The 26,847-nt window shown below is 31.1% G+C and overlaps 10 protein-coding genes across 21 annotated transcripts; 3 read left to right on the top strand and 7 right to left on the bottom strand.

The window, feature by feature from the left end:
* Positions 1-121: 121 nt before the first annotated feature.
* Positions 122-2,617, bottom strand: Usp14 (ubiquitin specific protease 14). Its single transcript, XM_035083067.1, has 5 exons — positions 2,426-2,617; positions 2,174-2,352; positions 1,368-2,105; positions 782-1,073; positions 122-703 (listed from the first exon to the last, which is right to left on the bottom strand). Exons 1-5 carry the CDS (start codon positions 2,439-2,441, stop codon positions 447-449), a joined length of 1,482 nt encoding a protein of 493 aa, XP_034938958.1. The 5' UTR covers positions 2,442-2,617; the 3' UTR covers positions 122-446.
* A 111-nt stretch (positions 2,618-2,728) lies between these two features.
* Gbeta5 (guanine nucleotide-binding protein subunit beta-5) lies at positions 2,729-5,561 on the bottom strand. Its single transcript, XM_035083052.1, has 4 exons — positions 5,506-5,561; positions 5,164-5,416; positions 4,755-4,987; positions 2,729-4,680 (listed from the first exon to the last, which is right to left on the bottom strand). The coding sequence occupies exons 3-4, from the start codon at positions 4,855-4,857 to the stop codon at positions 3,737-3,739; spliced, it is 1,047 nt and encodes a 348-aa protein (XP_034938943.1). The 5' UTR covers positions 4,858-4,987; positions 5,164-5,416; positions 5,506-5,561; the 3' UTR covers positions 2,729-3,736.
* A 322-nt stretch (positions 5,562-5,883) lies between these two features.
* Positions 5,884-8,636, top strand: blw (ATP synthase subunit alpha blw, mitochondrial). Its single transcript, XM_035083009.1, has 6 exons — positions 5,884-6,059; positions 6,377-6,490; positions 6,573-6,922; positions 7,043-7,926; positions 7,998-8,115; positions 8,188-8,636. The coding sequence occupies exons 1-6, from the start codon at positions 5,994-5,996 to the stop codon at positions 8,300-8,302; spliced, it is 1,647 nt and encodes a 548-aa protein (XP_034938900.1). The 5' UTR covers positions 5,884-5,993; the 3' UTR covers positions 8,303-8,636.
* Positions 8,637-8,640: 4 nt separating this feature from the next.
* LOC118066721 (elongation factor Tu-like) lies at positions 8,641-10,517 on the bottom strand. Its single transcript, XM_035083010.1, has 4 exons — positions 9,749-10,517; positions 9,291-9,662; positions 9,031-9,222; positions 8,641-8,955 (listed from the first exon to the last, which is right to left on the bottom strand). Exons 1-4 carry the CDS (start codon positions 10,331-10,333, stop codon positions 8,656-8,658), a joined length of 1,449 nt encoding a protein of 482 aa, XP_034938901.1. The 5' UTR covers positions 10,334-10,517; the 3' UTR covers positions 8,641-8,655.
* Positions 10,518-10,780: 263 nt separating this feature from the next.
* On the top strand, positions 10,781-13,720 carry IKKepsilon (I-kappaB kinase epsilon). Of its 2 annotated transcripts, XM_035083017.1 has the most exons (4): positions 10,781-10,961; positions 11,029-12,816; positions 12,901-13,102; positions 13,181-13,720. In XM_035083017.1, exons 2-4 carry the CDS (start codon positions 11,054-11,056, stop codon positions 13,697-13,699), a joined length of 2,484 nt encoding a protein of 827 aa, XP_034938908.1. In that variant the 5' UTR covers positions 10,781-10,961; positions 11,029-11,053; the 3' UTR covers positions 13,700-13,720. The 2 variants fall into 2 exon arrangements, with proteins under 2 accessions (XP_034938908.1, XP_034938909.1); XM_035083018.1 differs by lacking the exon at positions 10,781-10,961 and having other exon boundaries at positions 10,981-12,816.
* LOC118066725 (protein VAC14 homolog) lies at positions 13,554-16,769 on the bottom strand. Its single transcript, XM_035083019.1, has 5 exons — positions 16,342-16,769; positions 14,639-16,265; positions 14,447-14,565; positions 14,133-14,212; positions 13,554-14,057 (listed from the first exon to the last, which is right to left on the bottom strand). Exons 1-5 carry the CDS (start codon positions 16,443-16,445, stop codon positions 13,717-13,719), a joined length of 2,271 nt encoding a protein of 756 aa, XP_034938910.1. The 5' UTR covers positions 16,446-16,769; the 3' UTR covers positions 13,554-13,716.
* On the top strand, positions 16,551-25,324 carry Prpk (TP53 regulating kinase). Of its 8 annotated transcripts, none has more exons than XM_035083034.1 (3): positions 16,551-16,588; positions 24,383-24,579; positions 24,639-25,322. In XM_035083034.1, the coding sequence occupies exons 2-3, from the start codon at positions 24,387-24,389 to the stop codon at positions 25,181-25,183; spliced, it is 738 nt and encodes a 245-aa protein (XP_034938925.1). In that variant the 5' UTR covers positions 16,551-16,588; positions 24,383-24,386; the 3' UTR covers positions 25,184-25,322. The 8 variants fall into 8 exon arrangements, with proteins under 8 accessions (XP_034938925.1, XP_034938923.1, XP_034938924.1 ...); XM_035083032.1 differs by lacking the exon at positions 16,551-16,588 and adding an exon at positions 16,607-16,750; XM_035083033.1 differs by lacking the exon at positions 16,551-16,588 and adding an exon at positions 16,883-17,050.
* nuf (rab11 family-interacting protein nuf) lies at positions 17,471-20,925 on the bottom strand. Of its 4 annotated transcripts, none has more exons than XM_035083023.1 (8): positions 20,784-20,925; positions 20,502-20,703; positions 19,685-20,263; positions 19,520-19,600; positions 19,395-19,439; positions 18,684-18,801; positions 17,871-18,608; positions 17,471-17,674 (listed from the first exon to the last, which is right to left on the bottom strand). In XM_035083023.1, the coding sequence occupies exons 3-8, from the start codon at positions 20,164-20,166 to the stop codon at positions 17,552-17,554; spliced, it is 1,587 nt and encodes a 528-aa protein (XP_034938914.1). In that variant the 5' UTR covers positions 20,167-20,263; positions 20,502-20,703; positions 20,784-20,925; the 3' UTR covers positions 17,471-17,551. The 4 variants fall into 4 exon arrangements, with proteins under 4 accessions (XP_034938914.1, XP_034938915.1, XP_034938913.1 ...); XM_035083024.1 differs by having other exon boundaries at positions 20,502-20,635; positions 20,784-20,919; XM_035083022.1 differs by having other exon boundaries at positions 20,502-20,925.
* On the bottom strand, positions 21,664-23,909 carry LOC118066729 (uncharacterized). The gene is made up of 3 exons (XM_035083026.1): positions 23,769-23,909; positions 23,488-23,664; positions 21,664-22,799 (listed from the first exon to the last, which is right to left on the bottom strand). Exons 2-3 carry the CDS (start codon positions 23,636-23,638, stop codon positions 21,946-21,948), a joined length of 1,005 nt encoding a protein of 334 aa, XP_034938917.1. The 5' UTR covers positions 23,639-23,664; positions 23,769-23,909; the 3' UTR covers positions 21,664-21,945.
* On the bottom strand, positions 25,263-26,509 carry LOC118066731 (respirasome Complex Assembly Factor 1). The gene is made up of 4 exons (XM_035083036.1): positions 26,081-26,509; positions 25,874-25,977; positions 25,649-25,778; positions 25,263-25,505 (listed from the first exon to the last, which is right to left on the bottom strand). Exons 1-4 carry the CDS (start codon positions 26,177-26,179, stop codon positions 25,464-25,466), a joined length of 375 nt encoding a protein of 124 aa, XP_034938927.1. The 5' UTR covers positions 26,180-26,509; the 3' UTR covers positions 25,263-25,463.
* Between the last annotated feature and the right edge of the window lie 338 nt (positions 26,510-26,847).

Raw genomic sequence — 26,847 nt, 5'->3', positions numbered from 1 at the left:
TAGAAAAAAATTATTGCAATTCTTATTGATGCTAAAGAGACTATAAATAGAAGGAGTTGATGATTACAGTATTTTATGCAGTGTTTATCATTTGATCATCTAATAAAAATATTTTTTCAGATTTTTCGTTTGATATTTTTTAATGTTACAAAAAAACACATTGATATTAACAATCACGCACATAACAGAAATTTTATCGCTAAATTTATAAGAAATCATTGTTGTTACTTCATCACTGTTATTATTATTATTATCAGTATCATATTTTTTCCCTTACTTAAAAGCATTACTTGTTGAATACAATCCAGATTGAATATTTTATTTTATAGGCATGAAAGAGCATCGGTATGCAGAAGTATTATGTGTGTGGCTACGTCCACACAATTTGCGGAGTAGCCACCTGCTGAATTTCAATAGCCAAACGGTATAACCAGCCGTTTGTTAAGTTAATCGCTGTCTGTAATAGGTACCTCAAGAATTCTTGGTCCGTAAAGAAGAACGTAGGCACAATGCCAGTCGCCACCGCCGCTCAGCTTGAGAATTTCTTCACTCGTTACGATACTCACAGTGTCATCATCACATTTAAGCCATGTGTCTCCTTTTTGATGAACCCAAGCAACATAGTGACCACTACTACTTGAACGTCCTCGATGAGTAAGTACTGCTTGGAGAACGTAATAACCGCTATTGTTCGATCCTAAATCTATTTTAATGAATGATCATGTAAGTAAGTTATTTTGAATATTTAAATTATATACAATTAAATTTTTTTTCAATATACCATCTTCAAACCAGAAGGGCTCACGCTTTACGGCTTTTTCAAGAGCATCACTTGTAGCTTTTTTGTCAGCTAAATTTTGAGCTTCAGCAACTTTCTTATCTTCCATTTCCTTGAATTTTTCTCGCATTGGCATGAGTTTCTTTTGAAGCTCTGGGCTACACAGATCAAAGGCATCAAACTCCATCGGAAATTTCACGTCTTTTAAAATTTTTGCATTAATTGCTTCTTTTTCTTTGTAGAAAAATCGTACAAATTGTATGGTAAGATACGCTGGCAATCTGCTAATTTTCGACTGTAAAATAAAATTCCATGTCAGTAATCTTAACACAAATATTTATCTAACGTTTAGAAAAAATGTTGCTCGATAGTAAACAACGAGATCGATACGAGAATGTTGTTTGTTCATTTTCTTATCAGGAAAATCTATGTCATATTGATTTCAATTAATTATATGAATCATGATGATATACTTTGAGAAATAATTTAAATATAAAAAAAAGAACAAATTAAAGATATTTTTAAGGAACAAATTTTGGAACATTCTGGTATCAATTAAATAATTTACAATGTTAATAAATAAATTTACTGTTTTAGTATAAACTGCATCGCGGCCCAATGTAGGGGATTGTTTAGTCAATTGTTCCTGCATCTTATTTTTTAATCCTAAATGCATATATTTGACGTCCGTTGAAATAAAACAACTAAGCTGTAAAAATTCTTCTTTTCCCTCGGTAGGAGGTTCATCTTCTGATTCCACACATTTTAGTTCTGTATCGAATATACCACCGAAATATTGTTCTATTAACGAACGAGGTTTATAAGAATTTTCAGTAGCTTTGGGATTCTCATCAGGAGGCAATTTTTGTTGAAGCATTCTGATTAATTCAGTCCAACATTCACTAGCATCTTGTTGCTGAAATCCACCATGTTCAGACTTTTCAGCAAATCGTGGAAATGCTAAATGCATCATTTGAACAAGTATAACTGGCCGCAATGACGTTCCTTTATCCATGCCGTCATAGAGATCCCTCAGAGCTGCTGTGATGCTTTGTGCTGGCACAAAAGATGGCACTCTACCGCTTGCAACATTTGTACCTGCAAGGCCACCAGGGAAATTTTTCAATGCATCTCTCAATTCTGGGACCGTTTTCAAACATTGCACAGTTGCATTCAGATAACAAGTATTTCCTAGATTTGTTAATCCTGCTGGAAGATCAAGTGCTGATGCGATTTCTGCTTCATTCATATCTTCTACAAATAGAGGCTTTACGGCTGGCTCTACAGGTACGTCTTCTTTTGAGCCCATCATTAAAACCGTTACTCCCTAAAAGAGAAAATTGGATTAACGTTTGCAAAATATATTTACACAGTAGGTTTAAGGGAAAAACTTACATCTTTAAGCTTGATATTTCCCCAGTCATCATCTTTTAGAGTCATTCCTTTCAACATGACTTTCTGTCTTTCTGGTTGTACTCCAGTTAAAGCAAAAAGCTGGGCTTTAAATAGCATTGGCTCTTCGTCTGTATTTACTTCCACATTAGGGAATAATTCCTTTCCCCATTTTACTTTTACTGTTTACATGAAAAAAAGCAACAAATTTTATGAGGTTATGATTTTTATTTGTTTGAATTAATCTTTATTTACCTTTATATTGCGGCATTTTTCACTATTTATATTTCTACTTTAACTTTGAATCTATTCTCAAAAATTTAGATTATAAATAAAATGAATTCACTGAAATGTTTTCTGATTTATCCATAAAATGCAGAGTCAGACTTGGTCAAACTGATGACCATGTTATTTATCCACTGAATCTGTCCGGTATTTTGTAGCCTCTGTTACTCCATATTTGAACTTGAAAATATTTTTAGAGCCATCTAGTGGTAGATCTGGAGATTAACTTATTCAAAAAAGTGTTTATGCTCATTTTTATTTTAGTACGTTTATTTAATTTATTTCTTTTTATCATTTATTATTATTTTCTTACAATATCAGTTGATGTAGTATGATTTTCGAACACAGATTGTTTCCTAATTTTTCAAATTCAATTTTTTTACAAATATTTTCACTCAATATTTCATCTTTAATTTAGGTCCAGCCTAACAATACAATTCTGATATTTCTTTTTTATGCTATACACTCTTTACATTTTTGTTGAATATCAACTAAAATTCACATATTTTTAATTCGAAGGTATATTTTACTATTGTCTATACTGTTGTCTATCTATTATTTGATAATTGATACAATGATTTACATTTTTTTAAGTGACTTTATCACTTATATTTTAGATATTACAGACGAAGAAAAATTTTCAATAATTTTTAAAGAATTTCACATTAAAATTGTTGCATTGATCTCAATACGAATAAATCTCTTCATACATTTATTTCATTATCAACTGATGCCAAAATATTTTTTATTGTGATATTTATATAACTTATTAGATCTTCTTAACTTTGGTGTATATTAATAGGTTAAATTGTATTATTAATCACACACTCTTAAAATAATTCATCAAAAGACAAAATCTAATGCAAATAAAACCATATGAATTCTTTCAAAACGAGCTCAAACATATTTTCAATTCAATATATTTTAAAATCAATAACTGCTTGACGAAGATTTTAAAAAATTTTCTTCGTACATAAATCATCATTTCATATTTATATATATATATATATTTTGTAAATTCATACAACAATTATGCATTCAGCTGTTCATGTACCCATTTCATTTATCCATAAATACTTTGGTTTTGTTTTTTTTTTTGTTTTGATTTAACATACATGATATTTATATATGTATATCCTACATCTTTATCCTACACTTGTGGCATGTATAATATCTAGAACTGGTTTAAATGCACATTGGTACTTTTTTTTTATCACACACGATTATTGATAACCAGTGAGATGAAAGTGAAACTAAATACAACTTTAAATGGAAACGATTCTAAGCCCAAACACGAAGTGTTGCATCCCAACTACCAGTAGAAAGAGCAGTTCCATCAGGTGAAACTTGAAGACAAGAAACACGATTTTCATGTCCATAGAGTGAAACTATTCGTTGACATTTTAAAGTATCCCAGATATTAACAGTATAGTCGTTATAACCAGCGAAAAGTAAGCGACCACTCACACTTAAGTCAACAGCATTAGCTCCAAAAATGATACTCTCTTTCGCATAAACAGCTACTTCTTTGTCTGCACGTAAATCAAAGAGACGACAAGTAGCATCATCTGATCCAGTAGCAACAGCATCTCCACCAGGATGAAATCGTACAGAATTTACATCTGATTCATGGCCTTCAAAACTTTGAACACATTGGCCACTTCTCATGTCCCAGATAAGTACCATTTTATCGCAGCTACCAGAGACAAAAGTATTACCGGTTTCACTTGGTGCTAAATCAATAGCCATAACATCACCAGAATGTCCGTGGAAATTTTGGAGCAGCTGGCCACTTTCTACATCCCAAAGAGCACAGGTACTATCTCCGCTGCCAGTTAAAATTTGCTGATCGCTGTTGGGAAATGCACAACAAGACATATAAGATGTATGAGTACCAACTGTCTTCTTTCTAGTGCTAACATCGTCTTCTAAGCTTAAAGGATATACTGTTACTTTATTATCCAAGCCTCCACAAGCAACTAGAGCACCACTGGGGGCATAAGCACAAGCCATTACCCAAGTGGTGGGCATAGTAACTGCATGTTCTTTATTAGTAGTGAAAGCATCCCAAATTATCATCTTTCCATCTTGAGAAGAGGATACTATATGTCTCTTATCCGGAGACCAGTCTGAACATAGTACTTTAGCTTGATGACCCTTCAAAATTCTTCGCTGTTTAAGATTGATACAAGAAATGGATTCTAATCGGTCAGCAACTTCAGCCACTATAAATGATTAAATATAAAGTGAATATTTATTCGAAAAAGGATAAGATATTCAAGAATAACATTATGCTTACATTTGACATCATTCAATTTTTTTCTTTCATCTTCCAGTCGAACCTTTAGTCCTTCAACTTCCCTCTCCAAGTTTTCAATCAGCTCTGCTTCATGAGGATCCATTTTTTGATATAATAAAAATATTCAAACATTCAGGATTGTTTTCTCACGTTTAGAATGATTCCTCTAATCTTTTAAAGTACACTTGTCCACTATCTCCATTCATCCTTCAATGAGATTCATTTGACACGCGCTAAAAAATATCATATATGTAGTAATAGTAATACCTGTGTATAAATTGATATAGATATAGAATGCGTATAAATGCCTTCAATCAATAAACATAGATGTGTACAACAAAATTGCTTTGAATCTTTTTTATTCATTGTTCATTCAGAAATGAATTAATACATTATTTTAAATTATTACCTGGTGTCGATCTTATCCTAGTATTACTTTTATTGTAATCACAACATGTTATATTTCAAAAATTAATTGAAAACACAATTGGAACAAGGACCATCACATAAAATCACTCTGACTCCACGCGCAACGCCTTGGCGTCGATCCTCAGTTACAGAGTATTATGTTGACCTCCTGCCCTCTAGGGACCTTACAATAAATGCATTATATGCATGTAATTTCCTTAATTACATGAAGATTTTGATTTTTTATACAGATACTGCAAAAGAAATGAATGTAAATAATAAATTCACTTAAAATACTCTGTAATTTTTTTGCTCCAAATTTCAGTAAGATAACTTTACTTACAAAATGTCTAGTTAAAATTATTTATTACAATAAATTATAACCATAAATAATTACAAAAAAATTCATTTATATATGAGTTAAAAAAAAGATTCCTGTAAATCAATATTCATTTCTCACAATCATAACAATATTTTAATTTATAAACAGATTTGTAATAATCAGAAATAAACTTTGATCAGTAAAAACAATCAATGAATTTTCAATTTTTTTATTTATATTCTTTTATGTTGCCAAAAGAATTAGGTTAATCTATTTTCGCATAAAATGTAAAAGAAAAATTATTTGAATTACTATTATTGTTATATTTTTGTGGTCAATAAGCACCATCTACTTCCTGCGCATACGATAAAACTACATTGCGCACGACGTCAATGACGGAGAAATAAAAAGTGGGATCAGAGAGGGTCGTTCTTCCGCTGCTGTTTTACTTAGGACGTTTATCACATTAAAAATCGGCTGTCCGTTTGACGGGCAATTAACATACAACTATGGCTCTATTGTCTCTACGATTAGCTACATCGGTGGCAAAACATTTTCCCAATGCCACTGTCCAGGTAATTCATTTATTTCATAATTTCTTTGCTAGAAGTTCATGAGAGGTTGCTAAAGTGCTGCTTCAAGTTCTCATGGATGCCGACATTTTTCTCTTTAATCAATGAATACCGGTTACATGACTTAATGGCACTTATTATTTTCGCGATCTAATTCTTATCACTCATCTTTTTTCTTTTATTGTATTGAAAAATATTAGAATCTATGTCTTTTATGAATAATGTTCTAATTCGTATATTACATAAACACAAGAGACAAAAGTTATGTAATAGACAATATAGATGTACCAACGTCTTAATCAAACATTACCTTTTTTCAGATTCATTGGCCAGCAAGCACCCTCGCTACTCGCAAGTACCATGTCTCATGCAGCCGAAGATCGGCCGAAATTTCTTCCATCTTGGAAGAACGTATCATGGGATCAGCTCCAAAGGTTTGTTCACTATTTGCATCTCATATGTATGTCAATAAATTCCACATTTTACTGATGATGAGTTTATTCATTTTTGATTTAGGCTAATCTAGAAGAAACTGGCCGTGTATTGAGTATTGGAGACGGTATTGCCCGTGTGTATGGTTTGAAAAATATTCAAGCCGATGAGATGGTGGAATTCAGCTCAGGATTAAAGGGTATGGCTTTGAACTTAGAGCCTGACAATGTTGGTGTTGTCGTATTCGGTAATGATAGACACATTATGGAGGGTGACATTGTCAAACGTACGGGAGCTATCGTAGACGTTCCAGTTGGTGATCAACTTTTGGGACGTGTTGTTGATGCTTTGGGTAACCCCATTGATGGTAAAGGTCCATTAAACAGCAAGTTGAGGTTCCGTATTGGTACCAAAGCTCCTGGCATTATTCCTCGGTAAATACTCCCTAAAAAATTACCTAAAACTTTACTTGTATGTGTATTTTGGAATTAAATTTGTACACTTTTTAATTATTTGAATTATTAAACAATATTCAATATTAATTCTTCTTTCAGGGAGTCAGTAAGAGAACCTATGCAAACTGGTATCAAAGCTGTAGATTCATTGGTACCAATTGGTCGTGGTCAACGAGAGTTGATCATTGGTGATAGGCAAACTGGAAAAACTGCCTTAGCTATTGATACTATTATCAATCAGAAACGTTTCAACGACGCTGGTGAAGAGAAGAAAAAGTTGTACTGTATTTATGTTGCTATTGGTCAAAAGAGATCTACTGTTGCCCAAATCGTGAAACGATTAACAGACAGTGGAGCCATTAACTACACCATTATTGTATCAGCTACAGCTTCTGATGCTGCTCCTCTACAGTACCTTGCTCCTTACTCTGGCTGTGCCATGGGTGAATTTTTCCGAGATAACGGAAAGCATGCTCTTATCATCTATGACGATTTGTCAAAACAAGCTGTAGCCTACCGTCAAATGTCTCTATTGCTGAGACGACCTCCCGGTCGTGAAGCTTACCCTGGTGATGTTTTTTACCTTCACTCGCGTTTACTAGAGAGAGCAGCTAAGATGAACGAATCTCTTGGTGGTGGTTCTCTTACTGCCTTACCTATCATTGAGACTCAAGCCGGAGATGTGTCTGCTTACATTCCCACCAATGTCATTTCAATTACTGATGGTCAAATCTTCTTGGAAACTGAATTGTTCTACAAAGGTATAAGACCTGCCATCAATGTCGGTCTTTCCGTATCTCGTGTAGGATCAGCTGCTCAAACTAAAGCTATGAAGCAAGTCGCTGGTTCCATGAAGCTTGAATTGGCTCAGTACCGTGAAGTAGCTGCTTTCGCCCAATTCGGTTCAGATTTGGATGCTGCCACACAGCAACTTCTTAATCGAGGTGTTCGACTTACTGAGCTTCTTAAACAAGGACAGTATGGTAAGTTGAAACTACAGTAATTATTTTTAATCAAATTATTGATTTTGGATTATAATCTTAAATTTCTTTAGTCCCAATGGCTATTGAGGAGCAAGTAGCCGTTATCTACTGTGGTGTCCGTGGATACCTCGACAAAATGGACCCAAACAAAATCACAGCTTTTGAAAAAGAATTCCTTGCTCACATCAGGTAGTAAAAGTTATCTATTTAATTTTAACAATTTAAATTTTATTTTTCTAATAATGAATATGCTTTCTTCAGAGCGTCTCACAAGGACCTTACCGCTACCATTGCCAAGGAAAATGTCATCAGTGAAGCTTCTGATGCCAAACTTAAGAAAATTGTCACCGATTTCCTTGCTTCCTTCAATGCGTAAACAAATCATGTAATGGTCAACATCAATCAGATTGTTAATAGCTAGTTTCCGACCATAGTGTCGTCAAGCTGTGCAAACGTTAACGTGCAAATCAAATGGCTCAAGTATTTACTTACTAAAAGTAACAAAAATGCACAGCTATTGACATCAATGCACGTTCACGTTTTCTATAAATGTTATTAAAAAATGATTCATACATCCTACGTACGCGTCTTTATAAAATAATAAAAAATGATAGTCGATAAAATACAATTAAGTGGAAGTTACGCGTTCGGTCTTAATAAAGTATATTATCTAAAAACAGTTAGTGTAATTTATATGAAAAAAAAACAAAGATGTTTATATTTAATTATTTATTTATTTCGATTCTTTGCTTGATTTTTCACACCAGGCACTATTGTTTCATTTATTTTCTTCTTATTTACAACCAAGGGTTTTAATATTTTGGTTATTTTACCAGTAGCTATAGTACTTCTTCCCTCTCTAACTGTAAATGTTTGTCCTATAATCATTGGCATTTTTCTGACTAATGTTAGTTTAGTAGTACATTGCTCTCCAGGCATCAACATATTACTTTCATCTTCCAGCATCAAATCAAAACGACATGATACAGACCATGTGATACTAAAAATTGGAGAGCAATAACCATATACCTGAAAATTAATATTCTATTATCATTTTTTTCATGATAAATAAATGTTATCAATTAATTAGAAACTGAAAAATACCGGTAAAGGTTTACGTCTGCCTCCTTCTGCTGTTTCAACCAAATAAAGTTGCGCTTCAAAATGATTACTTGAGACAACACTATTCCTTTCAACAAGCATCATACCTTTGGAAACAGACGCTGATTTAATATTCTTAATTAAAACACCAACATTTTCTCCAGCTACAGCCTCAGGAACACTTTTTTGAAAGATCTAGAAGAAATTTTTTATAAAATTACCCTTAAATCATATATATTTTTATTTAATAATATTCTAATTACCTGAATATCTGATATCATTGTTTTACTTTCAACATCAAAACCTAACAAATCAGCAGGTTTATTCTTCTTCATAACTCCTCGCTGAAGAGTACCAATTACTACTGATCCTCGACCTGGTACATTGAGAACATTGTCAATTGGTAAAATAAATGGTGATTCATAATCTCGTTTTGGAGTAGGTATATATGCATCCACAGCATCCATTAATTTAAGAATAGATGGAACTCCATATTTTGATTTGTCACCTTTTAGAGCTAAGAGGGCAGAACCTCGTATAACAGGACTTTCATATCCATCAAATCCAAAATGACACAATAGTTCTCTTACTTCAATTTCCACAAGATCCAACAGTTCATCATCCACTAAGTCAGCCTAATAACTATAGCAGTAGTGATTATTGTTCAGATTTATGATAAAAATAAGTTTATTCAACAATAAAGTTTAAAATTGATACAAACTTTGTTTAGAAAGACAACGATGTGGTTAATACCAAGTTGTTTAGCCAAGAAAAGATGTTCTCTAGTTTGTGGCATGGTTCCGTCATCAGCAGCTACCAAAAGAATAGCTCCATCCATTTGTGATGCTCCACTAATCATATTCTTAATGAAATCAGCGTGTCCAGGGCAGTCGGTGTGAGCGTATCGTCGTAATTTTGTAGCGTATCCTACATGAGCAATATTAATAGTAATTCCTCTTGATTTTTCTTGTGGTGCTTTATCAATTTCATCAAAGGAAACATATTGACAGCTTTTCATTTCTTCTGAAAGAACTTTAGTGATAGCTGATGTAAGTGTTGTTTTCCCATGATCTACATGGCCGATAGTGCCTATGTTACACATCAGGTCTTCTGCTTTCCTTTCACTTGAGAAATTTTTTTTTACAGCTACACCTAATTGTATAAAAACATTCTGACGCTTTGATTGAATTGTTAAGCATGTCAGCACTGAATATCCTCGATGAATTAGTGAATTAGAGTAATTAATAACCATTGAAGTCTTGTTGATGGTGGAGATTGTTCGGAAAACGTTTCGTAAAATACTCATTTTGTTGGCTATGTTTTTAAAAAAGTAATACCTTGATTTAATCCTAAAGTATTACAGGAGTCACGATTGAAGTGCCATTAATTTTCAAGTTTAAATTTACTTAAAATAAATTAAATATATATTCGTCAAAACGTTGAAAGTTTTTGGATACTTGCTTTAATTCTCATTACTTAATCATCTGACCTCTAGGTGGCTCAGTGTATTTTCCAGCTGACGATGAAAATAATAACAGAATTAAAGTCATGTCAAAAATAATTTATTTTTCAAAAGTGTATTTATATTTGTTCAAGCTATTAAGTTGATATAATTAATAATTTTATGTTATAACTATATATTATATATATTTAAATAAATATAAATGTATAAATTCAAATTTTGGTTAAAATATCTAACCTAAAAGTAAAAATACAATATTGTCATTTAAATAACCAGTAACAATTATTGTTTAATAAATAATATCTAGTGTAAAATCATTGTTATCAGTTCATAGAATTATTTTTACAGATTATAAATTATACGTATAATAGAAGTAGAAATATGGTGGACAAATAAATAAGTATTTTGATTTATAACGGTAAAAATGATATATTCAACGGTTAATTTTTTAATTTAATAACATTAATTTTTGGTAAGTATTGTTATTACTTTAACATTCCTGCATAACTGCATAATTCGATAATTTAAATATTTTCTAGGTACCTGTTAAAATATTATGAATAGATGGACAAAAATTTATTAGCTATGTCTTATTTGAGAGGATCTGCTAATTATGTTTGGTGTACCACAAGTGTTCTCGGTAAAGGAGCTACAGGTTCTGTTTATCAAGGAGTTGATAAAAATAATGGTGAACCTGTGGCTGTAAAGACATTCAATCCAGTAAGTCATATGAGACCAATGGATGTGCAAATGCGTGAATTTCAGGTGCTTAAAAAAGTTAAACATGAGAACATTGTAAAATTATTAGCTATCGAAGAAGAACAAGATGGTAAAGGAAAGGTCATTGTCATGGAACTTTGTACAGGTGGTAGCCTTTTTAATATACTTGATGATCCAGAAAATACATATGGTCTGGCTGAAAGCGAATTTTTGCTAGTATTAGAACACCTTTCAGCTGGTATGAAGCATTTACGTGATAATAATCTTGTGCATCGTGATCTCAAGCCTGGTAATATAATGAAATACATTGCTGATGATGGTAGTACAATATATAAACTAACAGATTTTGGAGCCGCTAGAGAGTTGGACGAGAATCAACAATTTGTTTCATTGTATGGTACTGAAGAATATCTTCATCCAGATATGTATGAGAGAGCCGTGCTTCGTAAACCAGTTGGCAAAACATTTGGTGCTACAGTAGATTTGTGGTCAATCGGAGTAACTCTTTACCATATTGCCACGGGAAATTTACCCTTTCGACCATTTGGTGGACGAAGAAACAAAGAAACAATGTATTATATTACTACGAAAAAAGCTTCTGGTGTAATATCCGGAACTCAAACAACTGAAAATGGTCCAATTGAATGGAGTTCTGATCTTCCCCGCAATTGTAGACTGAGTTATGGTCTTAAAAAAATTGTCACACCTCTTTTAGCAGGTCTCTTGGAGGTTGACCGACAAAGAATATGGAGTTTTGATCGATTTTTTAATCAAGTTAGAGACATATTATGTAGACGTGCAATTCACATTTTTAATTTCCATACCATGCAGTCTTTAAATATTTATCTTCATCCTGATGAAAAACTTCTTTCGCTTAGAGCTCATATTCAAGAGCAAACTGATGTTCCAACTCACGCACAAATCATTTTATTTGGAGACGTTTTATTAACAAATCTTATCGAAGAAAATACTCCTGCCAAAGGATATCCTGTAAGTAATACAGAAAATCCTTTTATGCTGTTTTCTCGAGAGAATAATAATGTCATTGCAACAGTTATCAATAGTTGTATCAATGTATCACCATCGTCATCGACTGTTTCTTCACCAGCGACTGTTTCATCAGTAACAGCTGACACTGTATCATCTACTATTACATCAGCTTTAGAGAAAAATAAATCAGTAGATTCAACCATTATTTTTCCAACATTTGCTCATCTAGTATCTGTAGAGAATGACGCAAGTCAAGCTAAATTAGCTTGCTCGGTTGGACATTCTTGTAAACGATTAATTGATCAGTTAGCTTTATCAAGTAAATTATCTCAAGATGCAGTAAATACTTTTATTGCATTATTATCATCAGAACTTACCAGATTAACAGCTAAAACTGAACGACTGAGAGAATTAACCAAAGCAATTGAAAAAAATTGTATATCTACAGAACGGTATGAATCTATTGGTCTACAAGTTATCAAAAAAATGTCTAGCATTTCTTCAACTCCTAGAATTCTTAAAGAATTCGAAAATAGTCAATGGTGTAGTGAACTACAGCTAACGAGTAAACAATTATTTAATGAACTTGCTCCAGCTATTGCTCAATTATATCAAAGGTAACATTAAATTAATGAACATAAACATTTCTTGAACTTTTGTTTGTTTTTTAATTATTGTATGATTTTTTCCTAATTATATAGATACGTTAAGGATGAAATTCTACGTGCTGAATGGGAATCTACAACACGATTATTAACATGTCCATGGAAAACAAAGGCAAGTCATAGAGCTGCAACCTTAGTTGATCGACTTCGTGATGGTTGGCAACATCTCTTACGAGATCGAGCTACACGTACCTTAACATATAATGATGAACAGTTTCATGTATTAGAAAGAATCAAGGTGAAAAAAAATATAAATATGAGTTATTTTAGTGTTAACATAGCATTTAACGGTATTCAATGGTAATTAAATCCGTAGGTAACAGAAACTGGACGTAGATTGAAGATGCTTTTAGAAGTGGAATGTATACCTGCAATAATACAGCGGTCTGAATCTCTTGCAGATTGGTATAAAATGGTTCAGACAATTTATCTTCAAAGTCAAATCTTGGATAAAGATTTAGATATTTATGAACGTTCAATAGATACTTTTTCATATCGAATATATCAGAAAAGCACAGAACGGTATGAAGCACTTTTGAGTTTTTTGGATAGATTATCAACTAATCAAACAACCAATCATACTTCAAGTTTATCTGGACCCGTTTGTGAAGAAGCTACGAAAGTGTGGCGAAATATTTGTGGTTCTCAACAACAAATAACATTAATAGTTTATGAAAATAATCAATTAATTGATGAAATTAATCGTTTATCAATCTGTAACGATATCAGTGACAATAATTATAATCCCCTTCAGGATTCAGAACACAAGTTGAGTGAAGAAGATGTTAGTGAAAAAAAAATTGGTGATATTAATCAACAAAATATTTTATCTTGAATATTAAACAAGTTGTCTCATGTTGCATCAAATCCTTGATTCATTATTGAATCACGATTAACCAGCATATTCAATCGTTGACGATTTTTTTGTTCCTTATGTTTCTCTTGAACTTTCTCAAAGTGTCTTAGAAGCCGTGAAAAATCGATTTCTTCTTCGTTTGTAGTAGTCTTATTGGTTTTTTCTAAAGAACTATGACTTTTATTTGAAAAAATACTAGAATTAACTGGAGGAATTGCTGCTAATCGACGATGTAATGTAGTAAAGGCGTCACTTTGTGGTAAAATCATCAAAAGTCCATATAATGTTCGAACTAAAGCTTCATTTCTCTCTCGTTCAAGTAATTCCAGTCTGAGATCTGTAAGAACAAGATGATTGTTAATTAGTACTGATAAAGAAGTCTTCAGAAGGTATTAACTGTATGTTAACTCACAAGTAAATATTGGTGATTCAATAAGTTGTATTAATTTATCAACTTCTGTCAGAAATTCAACTGTTACCTCAATGTTAGCACTAAATTTAAACAAAAAAAAATATAATTCTGTCAAGGATATTTATAGTAAAATTTAAATAATTATTTTTAGACAAAAACATTTTGTAAAATTAGTTTTTTAAGATAGTTTTTAATCATTGATTATTTCTTTAAGTATTATGATTGAGATATTTTTTTTAATTGTTTCAAAAAAATCAAAAGTCAGGGTATTATTAAATTAAAATTATTAGTGGGAATAAATATATAAAGGATACAACGATTTAACCAGATCACAAGCATGAGAGTAATTTTGTCCAAGCAGACACAGTGCCACAGTCGCAACAGGATTATGACACCAAGATTCGTAAAGACAGACAAATAATTTACGACTTTCCTGCAATTATTATATGTAAAAATTATGTATCAAATATCATATTATAATAAATATTTGATATTCTTCTAAATACCTCATTTTTTAAATCCTTTAATTTATTTCTTAATTCGAAGAGTTCTGAACTTGTGAGCAATATAACATTTAATGTTTGGATCATGATACCAGCAAACCGTAAATTTTGCTCCTCCAATAATATTTCAGCTAATATTTTATAAATATCTTCAGCGCTTAAAAGTACACATAACTCACGAATAATAAATGCCCCTCTGTCCTCTAACAAGTGTCTATCTGTAGAAAATAATCTCAATAAATTAACAATAAAATTAGTAAAATATTTATTTCCAACTGAACGAGATGAAGTGATAAGTTGATTTTTTGCCTCTTTATCTAGGCTTTGAGCAGATTTTGGGTTTATTATTTCAGCAAGCACAACTAGATTCTGCTGGACAACTTCATCTGAATTATCTTCAAGAGTTCGCATCAGTACAGGAAACAAGTCATCCATATGGTTGTACATTTTACTTGGAATATTAATAAATAAATGACGAATCCACTTGAGAACAGCCACTTTAGTTGGTACAGAAGTTTGTTTCAAGTGTTTTGTTAATACTTGAACAATTTTTGATAAATCAAGGCATTCAGATACTTTTTTGTCTTCAACTGCTTTATCGCCATCTGGAATTTTTTCGTTATTTTTATTCTCACTCACTTCAACTTCAGCATTTTTTTTTATTCTTTCTTCATTTTTGCCTGCTGTTGTTTCATTGGAATCCAACATATTATTAGCAATTAATGAATCCTTTGTAATGAGATTTATTAAACACTGATTAACATTTGCAGCAGTCTCTTTAATATTTCTTCGATTGTCTCCATCATAAGCTAGACAAGGCAGGATCGCAGATAATATCCCTGATGCATAAGGAAGCATAGATGTTCCAGATAATTGAACGAATTCCCGGATCCAAGTTATTGCCGTTAATTGAAGTAATTCATCAGAACTTTGAGCATGATTTATGAGAATATTAATCATTCCTGGAAAATCAACTTTACTTGGGTTTGCTTTAATACTTCGTAAAAATTCTCCAAGAACTGTATCAGTAGATTTTTTAATTTCCGGAGTGGGATCTTCGAGGATAATAAATAGACCATCTAATATTTCAGACAACACTATAACAAAGTCCATATCAGGTACGGCATCCAAAACAGATACCCACGATATCATAAATTGCCTTCCAAAAGGATTTTTTGTATAAATCCTTTCTCTTAAAATAGGCATAAATCCTACCAAGTCAAACATTCCACTTTCTGTAACAATATCCTTCATCAATCTATCAAGTAACTCAGTAGCATTCTTTACATTCTGCTCAGGATCACAGGCCAATTTACTTAAAGCTCCAAAAATATCGGTAAATAATGGTAAAGCTGCACTTCTGGCTATCTTTACAACATTGTACAAGCTCTCACAGGCATTGTAGCGTACGTGTAAATCTGGATCACAGAAACAAGCTAAAATTGGGCGAATCAGTTCTTCAGTATATTGGCCAGTATCTTTTCCAAGACCTACTGCTATTGCAGCCAAACCTATAAGACCACCTTTCCTCAGATGAGAATTTTGGGATGTAGCAAATTCTTGTCCTAATACTCTCAATAGTTTTTTAATCTGGACCGTATTATTACGACTTGCAAATTCTTTTACCATTCTGTAATGCAGTAAAAAATAGAATTAATTTATTGATTAAAAATTATTTTTCTAACAGATAAAAACTAAAAAATTACTTCTCTATTTCCACAGCTGCTAATTTTCTTTTTTCATAAACTTTATCACTCAAAGAACGAACACATGCTGCACTTAGTGGTGCATAATCTCTTTCAGACATCATCTTGATTGCTAATTTTTGTTTATTATACAATCAATAAACAACAATAATTTAAAATGTAAATACTGTATATGTTATATATTTGAGTATTTACATGACAGGAGTTTAAGCCACAGTGACAAAACTAACCTCCAAGTCAATTAAAAGTTAGTATAGTAACAGTCATTTTTTGAAAAAATTAAGCTATTTTTTTCTTGAGTATTGAAAAAAAACTTTTTAAAGGTTATATTGTATATAAAATCACTTTAATATATTGTTTTAAAAATGGATTATTTACAAGATTATTAGACACGAAGATTTGTATCAAGGTATGACTCATTTATCTGTCAAGATAAATATATAAAATTTGTAAACAACAATATTAACAATTTATTATAGATTTTTTTAAATTTAATAGTAATAAATTTATCACAAAAAATATTCTTGATGAGGCAATTGAATATAATGGTGCAAATTTTTTAACAGCTGATTGATAATGTAGGTTGTAATAACTTCAGCAAGATAATAGTACATTCCATAATAATGGTTGGGTGATTAAATGATAAGTCAACAATAATGACAGTCAATGATACTGCATGAACAGGCATAAAACATATTGCAGAATAATTGTAAGAAAATATATTTTTTTATTTATCATGTAGGAACAGGAGTAACAAATTTTAGAAATAAGTCACAATTTTCATGATTCCACATATTTAAATAAGAAAAAAATAACAAAATAACGCAAGTATGTATAAAAATGTATTATCAACAAATCTATATTGTTTTTATTCAATTATTAAATATTTTATTTTTATTCAAATGAGCAAATGTTGCACTGAAATTAATCAAATTAAACATCAGATATAAATTTACCAACACCGTGCAAATCATACAACTTTAAATTGGAATCGTGAAAAAATTGAATAATCTAGTCAATTTGATAGGCATATTAATTATTATGCGCTACATTTTTTTATTGCCACTATAGACAATTTTATGTTTTTATTAACTATGCAAGGACGGATTCTTCAGCGTTGTTCTTTTTCTTAAAAATCTATCATTTTACTTTTATGTCTAAATGACGATAGAAGTGAAGTTAATTATAAATAATATGAAAAATCAAGACGTCAATGGGGTTGTTTCACCTCCAATAATTGTGGATAATTTTCAACAATATTAAGAAGTATACCATCAATGTATGATCGAAGTTGTGCATTAACTTCTTGCTGTTCTTTAAGTGCTTGAGACATCTAAAATTGAAAATTATATTTTATTATTGTATTCAATATATTGTTATAAAAACATTACACTAGTTCTAAGTGATATTGTTAATCATGCAACCTTGTAACGTATCAGTGATTATTTTTTATCGAGATAAGAATAATGCAAATTTTAAATCGTAAACAATTGATTGACCAACACGCTAGAGGTTTTTTTTTTAATTACCTCAGCCATTGTGCGTGGTTTTTGGTTGACTGAGTCAGCCTTCCCTCTACCATCTAGTTGATCAGAGTTTCCATCAGCAGACAATTCAGCAGCAAGGCTACGAGGATTCTTTTCATATTCATTATTAGAATTCAAGAAAAGTAGTTCGCGACCAGCGTGGACTGCAATTGCTGCTTGTAATTCATCTTGTGATTCTTGTAAACTTTTATTTTTTGCACCAAGCCGTGCAACTTCAAGTAAAAGGTCTTCAATTCTCTGACGGTCTCGCGTCCGAGCTGTTAATTCTTCTTTAGCAGCTTCAAAAAGAACACGTGTTTCATTAGCACGTAACATGGCTTGTCGTTCTGCTTCACGTGCTTTAGATGTTTCACAATGAGCTTCTTCTAACGCGTTTTCTAAACGTGTTCGCTCCTCTTTCACCGTGTCCAGCTGTTCCTTTATTCGGGCTATTTGTTCTCTTAAACTTGAACACTCAATTTCAATGGTTTGCATTTTAATAGCAGAATTCTCTAATTGTAATTGTTTTTCTCTTTCCATACGACTTATTAATTCTCTATGCCTTCGTTGTTCAGCCTGTAGTTTTTCTTCAGCTCTTGCTTCCGCATCTTTTACTGCTTCTTCAAGCATAAGTATCCTAGCTTGAAGTGTTGCATTTTCTTGTTTTACTCGAGCGTAACGTTCACCACTAACTGATTGAGTGTCCACGAGTGCGTCCATTCGTTCTTGAATTAGTCTTACCTAGAATGAAAAAAAAAAAACATGACAATCACTGAAATTATCAAAATTATTCATATTTAATTTTTATCAACTCACTCTGTTATTCAAATCTATGACATCATCCTCCAGGGAGATGTCACTGTACATATCGTCAGTAGCGTCACAAGTGGAACCTCTTCCAGAGCTATTAAAACTCCCACTTCGATACAATTGACTAAATTGGAAAGATACATTTTTATTAAGAAAGTTAAAGATTGTATTTAATTATTCCAAAGCACGACTATACACAAATAATGAAACATTTTTATGTAAATTAGTCATTCAACCATTACACATTTTATCACAAAGGAATAATTTCTTTATTGCTCATAGATATCTCATTAATGATTGAGCGTCTTTTGAATAAAAAATGCATTCAAAGCTCAAATATTTTTAAAGCTGAATTTTTTATAATATAAAAATCGAATATATTTCATTTATTGTTATTATATTACTTTATGATAAGAAACATATTTTTATTTGTTTAGTGTAAACTAAATAAGCAAACGGAGAGCTACTAATTTGATAAAAAAATATGTTTCGAGCGTATACGAGTGTTAAATTATTTATTACAGTGATTCTGTTTACTTTAATGATATGAATAAATTATTGGGAAGTCCATAATCAGCACCATTCAAGAAAACATATGATAATAAATCAAACTAGCTATGATTTATGAATGAACTATATCTAATAGAACGATTATTATTTTAAAAGCGAGTAACTAATCTGTTTTTGACAATAAAGATATGATTATTTTTATATTACCTCGCTAGAGCATTGGATCCAAGCTGTCTAGTTGGTCTTGTACTGCTGAAACCCAATAAAATTTTTAGTCAATTAGCAGGAAGTAATTTTCATCATATGATAACTCTATTAAAACATAAACTTACCCCGGTGGAGTTCGTCTCAAGGACGTTCGTAACCACGTGTGTCTACCAAGTGTAGAACAAGGACTGGCTGTATTAGTTTTTCTGTATATGAAAAAATATATATCATAGAAATTGTATTGAGGGCGGTAATGATAAATTCTAATCATCACGAGCAATTATCTATACCCAAGAGAGTTTAATCCAGTTGTTGGCGATGGTGCCGAACTGCTGCCGTCTCTCGGTGACTCTACTTCACCATCACCGAGATCGGTATCCACTCTTCCGTATCCAAATCCTTCGTAACTTTCTTCTTCGTATTCTGTAGCTAAGTGCAAATTATTGGAATTTTCGGGGGCCAAATTGGCAGGTCGAATTTTCGATGAATTCCTCAATTCTGAATCATCGAAGGATATTGAAAATGATGGAGGACCACTTTGGCTTCTACATTCTAGGGGTGTATTATTATTTGAAACCACTGGAGTTGGTTGATGAATTGCAGAAGTTGACTCAACTTCTGCATTATCTTTAGCGTCTCCAGAAGAGGAGACCACACTATTCGAAGCTATTGCTGTCGTAGATTGTGTCTCAGTGCCACTGCTAACGTTTTCTTCACTCCTCTCGTAAGCACTGACTGAATACGGTTCCGTAGAAAAATGAGAGCTTACCATTCTATAGCTATCATCAACGTAATGTACGTTTTTAAAAGCTTAGTTTTATGACTTCAAATCTTCTTTACAAAGTTTAGTCTCAGGTCAAACTCGTCGTCTAGAATTACAAATGATATTTGGATATTAGACATTGAGTATAAAAATAACATTTTAAATTTAAAATTATTGCACTTGTCAAATTGAATTATTGGACAAGTTACAAACAAAACTATTTTTAGGATTGATCATGAATACTTGATAACTATACATTCAAAATAGGTGAATCGATACATAATGTAAAGACCATATGTATAGCAAACCATATTCTATGTACTCATTGGTGGTATCATCCTCACCTGCCATTCATCACAGTAAATACACGTCGCCATACTGTTCCCTCTTTGACATATTTCTATTTGTTGTTTATGTTTTTAATATCACAATATCCTTTCTACCTTATATTTTCAAGGTAAATATACTTATAATACTTCTGAAATTTTAATTCACTCGACTTAAAAATTCAATACTTTGCATTGAAATATTTAATACAATTATCAACTGAAATTAATACTCATCAGTTAGCAAATATTTATGAAACGTTTTTAACTAAGCACAACAATAAAAAAAAAATCACAGACGTGGTTCGTGGGAACGAGTTGAGATGAATCACACGTTGCTTATTTCTTCATGTACAAGTGTACACCTTGGCTCGGCTCCACTTGGCTCTGCTTGGCTCCAACTTGATGACGATCTTCGACCGAGCCAGCCTAGCGCAAAGACAAATTCCGAAACCAACAATAGACGTGGGAAAGAGACAAACCTACAAGAGTAGTAGGAGGTGAAACGAACGGGCGAAAGCAAGTCAGCGAAACGGTATGTTGCGCATGCGTGAGTAACAGGACTGACATATACCTGAGTGCTCAGCCTACCTACTTTGTACGTTTTACAGATACCTGAGATCATTTGAGATAATAAATAATACATGGCGAAAGCCAGAATCGTTATATTACAATTACTTGATCATTTAGTAATTCATCATCATTTCGACCTTACAATAGATAATACATTTAGGTAAACCCTCAAACATCATCTTCAAATTATTTTCTTTTATTATAAATTTTTCAATTATTACATTGAAATACAAGTTAAGAATCATTTGTATTCTTCTATGGTGTTTAACGTAATAATTTAATTATTTAATTATGATAATCGGTCAGGTACTGTGCATAGCATATGATCTATATCGTTTTATATTTATACATTATTATTAATAGAAATTCTAACATAAACAAAGGAAATGCAATTTAATATGAGAAAAAATTATTTTATTCAGTTGAGAATAAAAATGACTGTATGCAGTATTTTTTCAATGAATAATTTCAATGAAAGTTAATGAAAGTTTGTTTATTTTATGAAATATTAAATTTCTCAATCATGATTCATTGAAAAAATGTTTACTGAATATAATATGCAAATTGATATTCTCGATTGAAAATGTCATCAGTGAACAATTTCAATTTGATAAAAATATGAATAATAGTTTTAAGGACAATTAGATTTGAATAATAACAGTTTAATTCAAAATTATTCATAAGAAAAACAATTTATATATTTTTATAATTTTTTAGAAAATAAATAACTGGTTTCAGAATAGTCTATTATTACCACTTTTACTTTGAAATACTTAGCAAAATATATTTAATTTTTTTGACACATTTTTATCGGTTCTACAGTAAAAAAAAAGAGAAAATCAGTTGTTATTTGAAGTCATCCGATGTTTTATGACAAAAGTTAATCATTTTAATCAGTGTTTTTCTTATAAACTTTTTTGTATACCAACTCTTGCATCTGTATTCTCAATAACATTTGTTGCTCAGCTGGCAATTTTTTTATATGAGGAAGAAGACTGATTAAAAAATGGTAATTATCATCCAGATGATGAGCTTCAAGTTGATCTATTGAAAGTTCAACGCTCGTATCATTGGTACGAGTAATACGTAGTGGGTCTGGTGGCATTGTCTGAAGCGTTTCATTTTCTTTGAATGGTTGAGGGAAACTAGCTTGACATTCATCACTTTGCAAAATAGTATTATCAAAGGGCTCTTGTTTCACTTCAATATTATCTTCAATTAAGTTATTCTCATTAGCATTCTCTATTTGTAAAGATTTTACATCTTGAACCCTAGAACAATCACACTTTTGATACATAGAAGTTCTTGAAGAGGCTATTTTTAGCCTGATAGGTCTTTTTAATTCTTCTTTAGAGCTTATAGTACTGTCTAAATTAGTCTCATGTTGACTGATTGCCTTTTTGGAGCTTATCTTGATTTCTTTATTACCAGAGTGAACAATGTTTCTACTAATCATAACCTTAACGTCTGAAAGATTTAGTATTCGTTTAGATGACTCTTTAGCCGCGCGATCATTTATGTCATCTGCACTATGAATATCGAATTTTTCGGGACAAGAATTTCCATTGCTTTCCCAAACTGGTGGTTTTGATATAATTTGCTCCTTTAAAAATAGCAAATGTTTGTAGTGAACCCATGTTGGCTTATATTTTAAATTTTTACTTTTGCGATAAATTATTCCTTTTTTCAGTTCGGCTCGAAAAGTATCTCTAAGTCCTTTCCATTTAGTTTTCAAAATTGATTCTGCAAATTTGAGAGAAAAAAACCGTTGAATGAAACGTTAAATTCGATATTTATGTTGATTATTTTGGTATGTTCATGCGTGCGCGCGAATGATAGCTTTGAGAAAGCAAGTCAAGGTGTTTTTGTCGGAAGTGAGCTGGTATAACTAATTTTTTATAACTGCCTTTTAATCTTGTAATAGATCAATGTCATTTCTTCAATGAAGATATATTTATAAATTAATTTTTTATATTTTAAAAGTGGAGAGAGAATACTTGCTGAGTTAATAAGTGTATTAAACCATACATGTAAAATATATTCAACAGTAAAACGCAGCGTGAAGATACTTTAACATTAAAATGAATGCAAAGTTTAACAATTTCTTATCTCTAGCCAAAACTTATTAATAACCAAAGTACATATAGAATATGCAACAGCATCACTAACTTACAAGAGACTGAGCCTTGGTCCCATTTTTTATACTTCTCTGGCCCTGTTAGCCGTCATGGGAAAATACCATTAATATAAACAAATACAGATTATTGGTATACGTGTTTAAAAATGAAATTAAAGACTCAATCTCCTATCTAGATCTCTCTTAGGTTCATTATCCGGTGTAAGATGATGGATCTGTGTGTAGAAAATATACTCCTACAATAGTTATATAATAAATATGTTATTTTCATAAATAATTAATAGAAAAACATACTTGGAATATTTAAATTAGTTGACAACTCCAGCCAAATGCGATTTTTAGTTTCTCTATAATGATACAATACATGTTTTTGATCCCACAATGCAGGTTGTTTATAAACTTCCATTATCAAACGTTTTACGTCTATTTTGCCGTCTTGTCGCATGATAATATGATCACTTGATTATTATTCTGATAAAGTGATTAATTGTTAAGATAATAAGTATAATATTTGCTAAAGAAAACAATGTATGTATAATTGTGTTCACTCCATTGAAACAGTCGATAATACATACAGCAAGTCGGGTTATGATTTTAACAATTAGCTTCAAGAGCAATAGTAAAATGTTGTTAATAACTCATAATAATGGCGATAATTTTAGCACGCGAGATGCTTTTTCTCTTTCTTTCACATTCAAACAATCGATTTAGTTTCAACATCATTTTGTTTTTTTGTGATGTTTATTATTTACGCGGATCATGCGCCAGCCACTGTTGTGGAGAGCAGTAGAATTACACGCAATAAATTCACCTGATCCACCTCCATTACATGCTGTATGTAAACATAACCTACTTTTTTTGAAAAATATTTTTTTTCTCCAGTATTTGGAGTACAAGTACGTTCATTTGTTACAAATTGGAGCACAAATCTTTATGATTCATCGTATTAATCGTATAATTAAATTCATTAAGTTTAAATGTATTTTTCAATTAATTTAATGTTAGATTTAATTATATTTCTGCTTCTTAATTGTATTGAAATTAATTTTTTTATGTCTATTATTTATAAAGAAAAAAATTTTTTATAAACGATGAAATATTTTTATACTTTAAATAAGAGGAAAAGTCTAATTAAATTTCTATGTAATTAAATGTATATTATTTTCTAAAATATTACTTCACATTGTAGAATAATGTGTGAAGCAGATTTCGAATTGATGTGTCAAGGAGCTGAAGCTAGATTATATAAAGGACAATATTTAGGACGTATGGCAATAAAAAAAGAACGTTTTAAAAAAACTTATCGACATCCAGATCTAGACGAAAGATTAACAAAAGACAGAATCAAAAGTGAATATCGTGCTATTGTTCGTGCGAAAATAGCAGGTAATTAATCTTCTAGCTTTCAAAAAAATCAGTAACAGTCATGAGAACTTCATTTGTAGGTGTCCGTACTCCAGCAGTTTTTTTAGTTGATCCATATGAACGGAGCATTTATATGGAATATATAGATGATGCGATAGTATTGAAAAACCTGATAGAAAAGCTTATTGTTCTCAATAGTAATAATGAACAAGTGTGGGTGCATAATTTAGGTAAAATTTTAGGCTTAATTATAGCTAGGCTACATACAAATAATATTATTCATGGTGATTTGACAACATCGAATATACTTGTAAAAAGTTGTATTCTTGATCAGTTGAAAGATATAAAAGAAGGAGGCAATCTTGATGAAAATAAACTGATGATACATTTCATCGTCATTGATTTTGGTTTAGCACATGTTGATTCAACAGCTGAAGATAAAGCTGTAGATCTTTATGTTTTGGAACGATCCTTGTTGAGCTCGCACTCTCAAGTACAAAATTTATTTTCAGAAATAATGAAAAGCTATCAGAAAAATATAAAAGATAAAAAACAACAACGAGAAATTATTTCTAAATATGAAGAAGTGAAAGCTCGTGGTAGAAAACGTCTGATGATTGGATAATTAATATCTATCGAAATAAAAATTTTTTGTACTTCTGTAAGGCGGATATTATTAGTAAAATAATTGTAATAAAAAAGAATAATTGTATTCAAGTAATTTTTTTATGAATAAAAATTTGATCAATATTAAAAAGTAACAATTATTAATAATAGGCACGCTTAATGTATTTCAATGATCATTTGTAATGTAGAATGTGGCCAGAAGAAATGTGAAATGCTTAATCCCTTAATCAGTATTGCCAATTGTTCATTGAATTTTCAGTATGTACGAACTGTTCTTTTCAATCGAAGTGTAAACCGGAGTAAATAATTATCCAAGTGACCTAAAAAGATAAATAATGTCTTTACATCATTTAACTCTTTACACTTATAGTGTAATACTTATAGTCATAAAATAGATTTTCATGCATATAATACCTGTCTTTATTAGAACATAAAATAATTATAAACTCAATAAGAAACTTACTAAAAAGCCAGCAAATGATGTCATAAAACCTTCTTTCGTTAATTCCCAAACACCTCCAAATTCATCTTCGTCAATTTGCTGGAAGCTACTCATATACAAATACGTTGAACCCGCATTTACAAGGGCAAATCTTAAAGAATAGATAATATAAAATGATTGATTATCTACTATGCAAGTAGATAGTGTTAGTCAAGAAGTTTAGCTCTATTTGGTTCGAATACTTACAATACTAACGCTACAAAACCTTTAAGAGGTATTATTCCCCAAATAATACCAAGAATAATTCCAATAACTTGTCGACTCCAGTAAATGACATCAAGAAATTCATCCTGAAATTTAACATTTAATTTATTTGAGTTTTTTTCTTCAAATAGTGCTTAATTATTCAGAAAATAACACATTATTATTGAAAATAATGTTGGATCTGTTTACCTTATCAGGCCACTCCGAATTAGCAGTTATTGCACGAGTCCATATACTTTGTATACATTTACTACCATTAGCTACTTTTTCTGATTTTGTAGGTGACATTTTTATTGATAAATAATTAAATTATCTACTAATTTTAACCTATATGCACGAACACATGTGACCATTTGCATGGAATCACAGTAAGTATACAGACAGTGTTATGTAGTGCCACTACCAGTTGTGTATACGCAATCGAATTCGGTTAAAATCTTGTCAGAATGCCGATAAATAACCAGACACATAAAACAGCTGATGGATCGTTAATTAACACTCGAATGAACAGATGCTACAATGTAATATTATTATCAAAAAAATAAAGAATCACTGCGACTCTGTACGTAACAAAACTGAACTTGATTCCTGCTTGTTTTGTGTTAAGAGGAAAGGGAAGTGATTGTTGAGTTTTTTTTACAAGTCACTTTATTTTTCGAAAATCCCGTTGATTTCTTATTTATTTATCAACTTATAAATTAAGTTCATTAAAAGAAATATACAAAATGAAAATACGAAAAAATTATTTATAAATTTTTTAATCAAGTTTTCGTGTTTACAATTGTTAATTGATATTAATTTGATTTAATGAGGTAAATAATTTGTGATACAACTTATAATTAAAATATCTTTTTTATCAATTGTTTTGTTCAACTAGCGCAATTCAAATCACCGTGTTATGAGACTAATCGGTTATTAACCTTATTTATTATTAATATACTGGATCTAAAGCAACT

This window comes from Chelonus insularis, unplaced genomic scaffold (genome assembly GCF_013357705.1).
Source record: "Chelonus insularis isolate UGA/USDA-ARS -01 unplaced genomic scaffold, ASM1335770v1 contig_354_pilon, whole genome shotgun sequence".
In the NCBI taxonomy this organism is placed as follows: domain Eukaryota; kingdom Metazoa; phylum Arthropoda; class Insecta; order Hymenoptera; family Braconidae; genus Chelonus; species Chelonus insularis.
The sequence above is the reverse complement of the archived record's forward strand: the minus strand, read 5'-3'. Positions and strand labels throughout refer to the sequence as shown.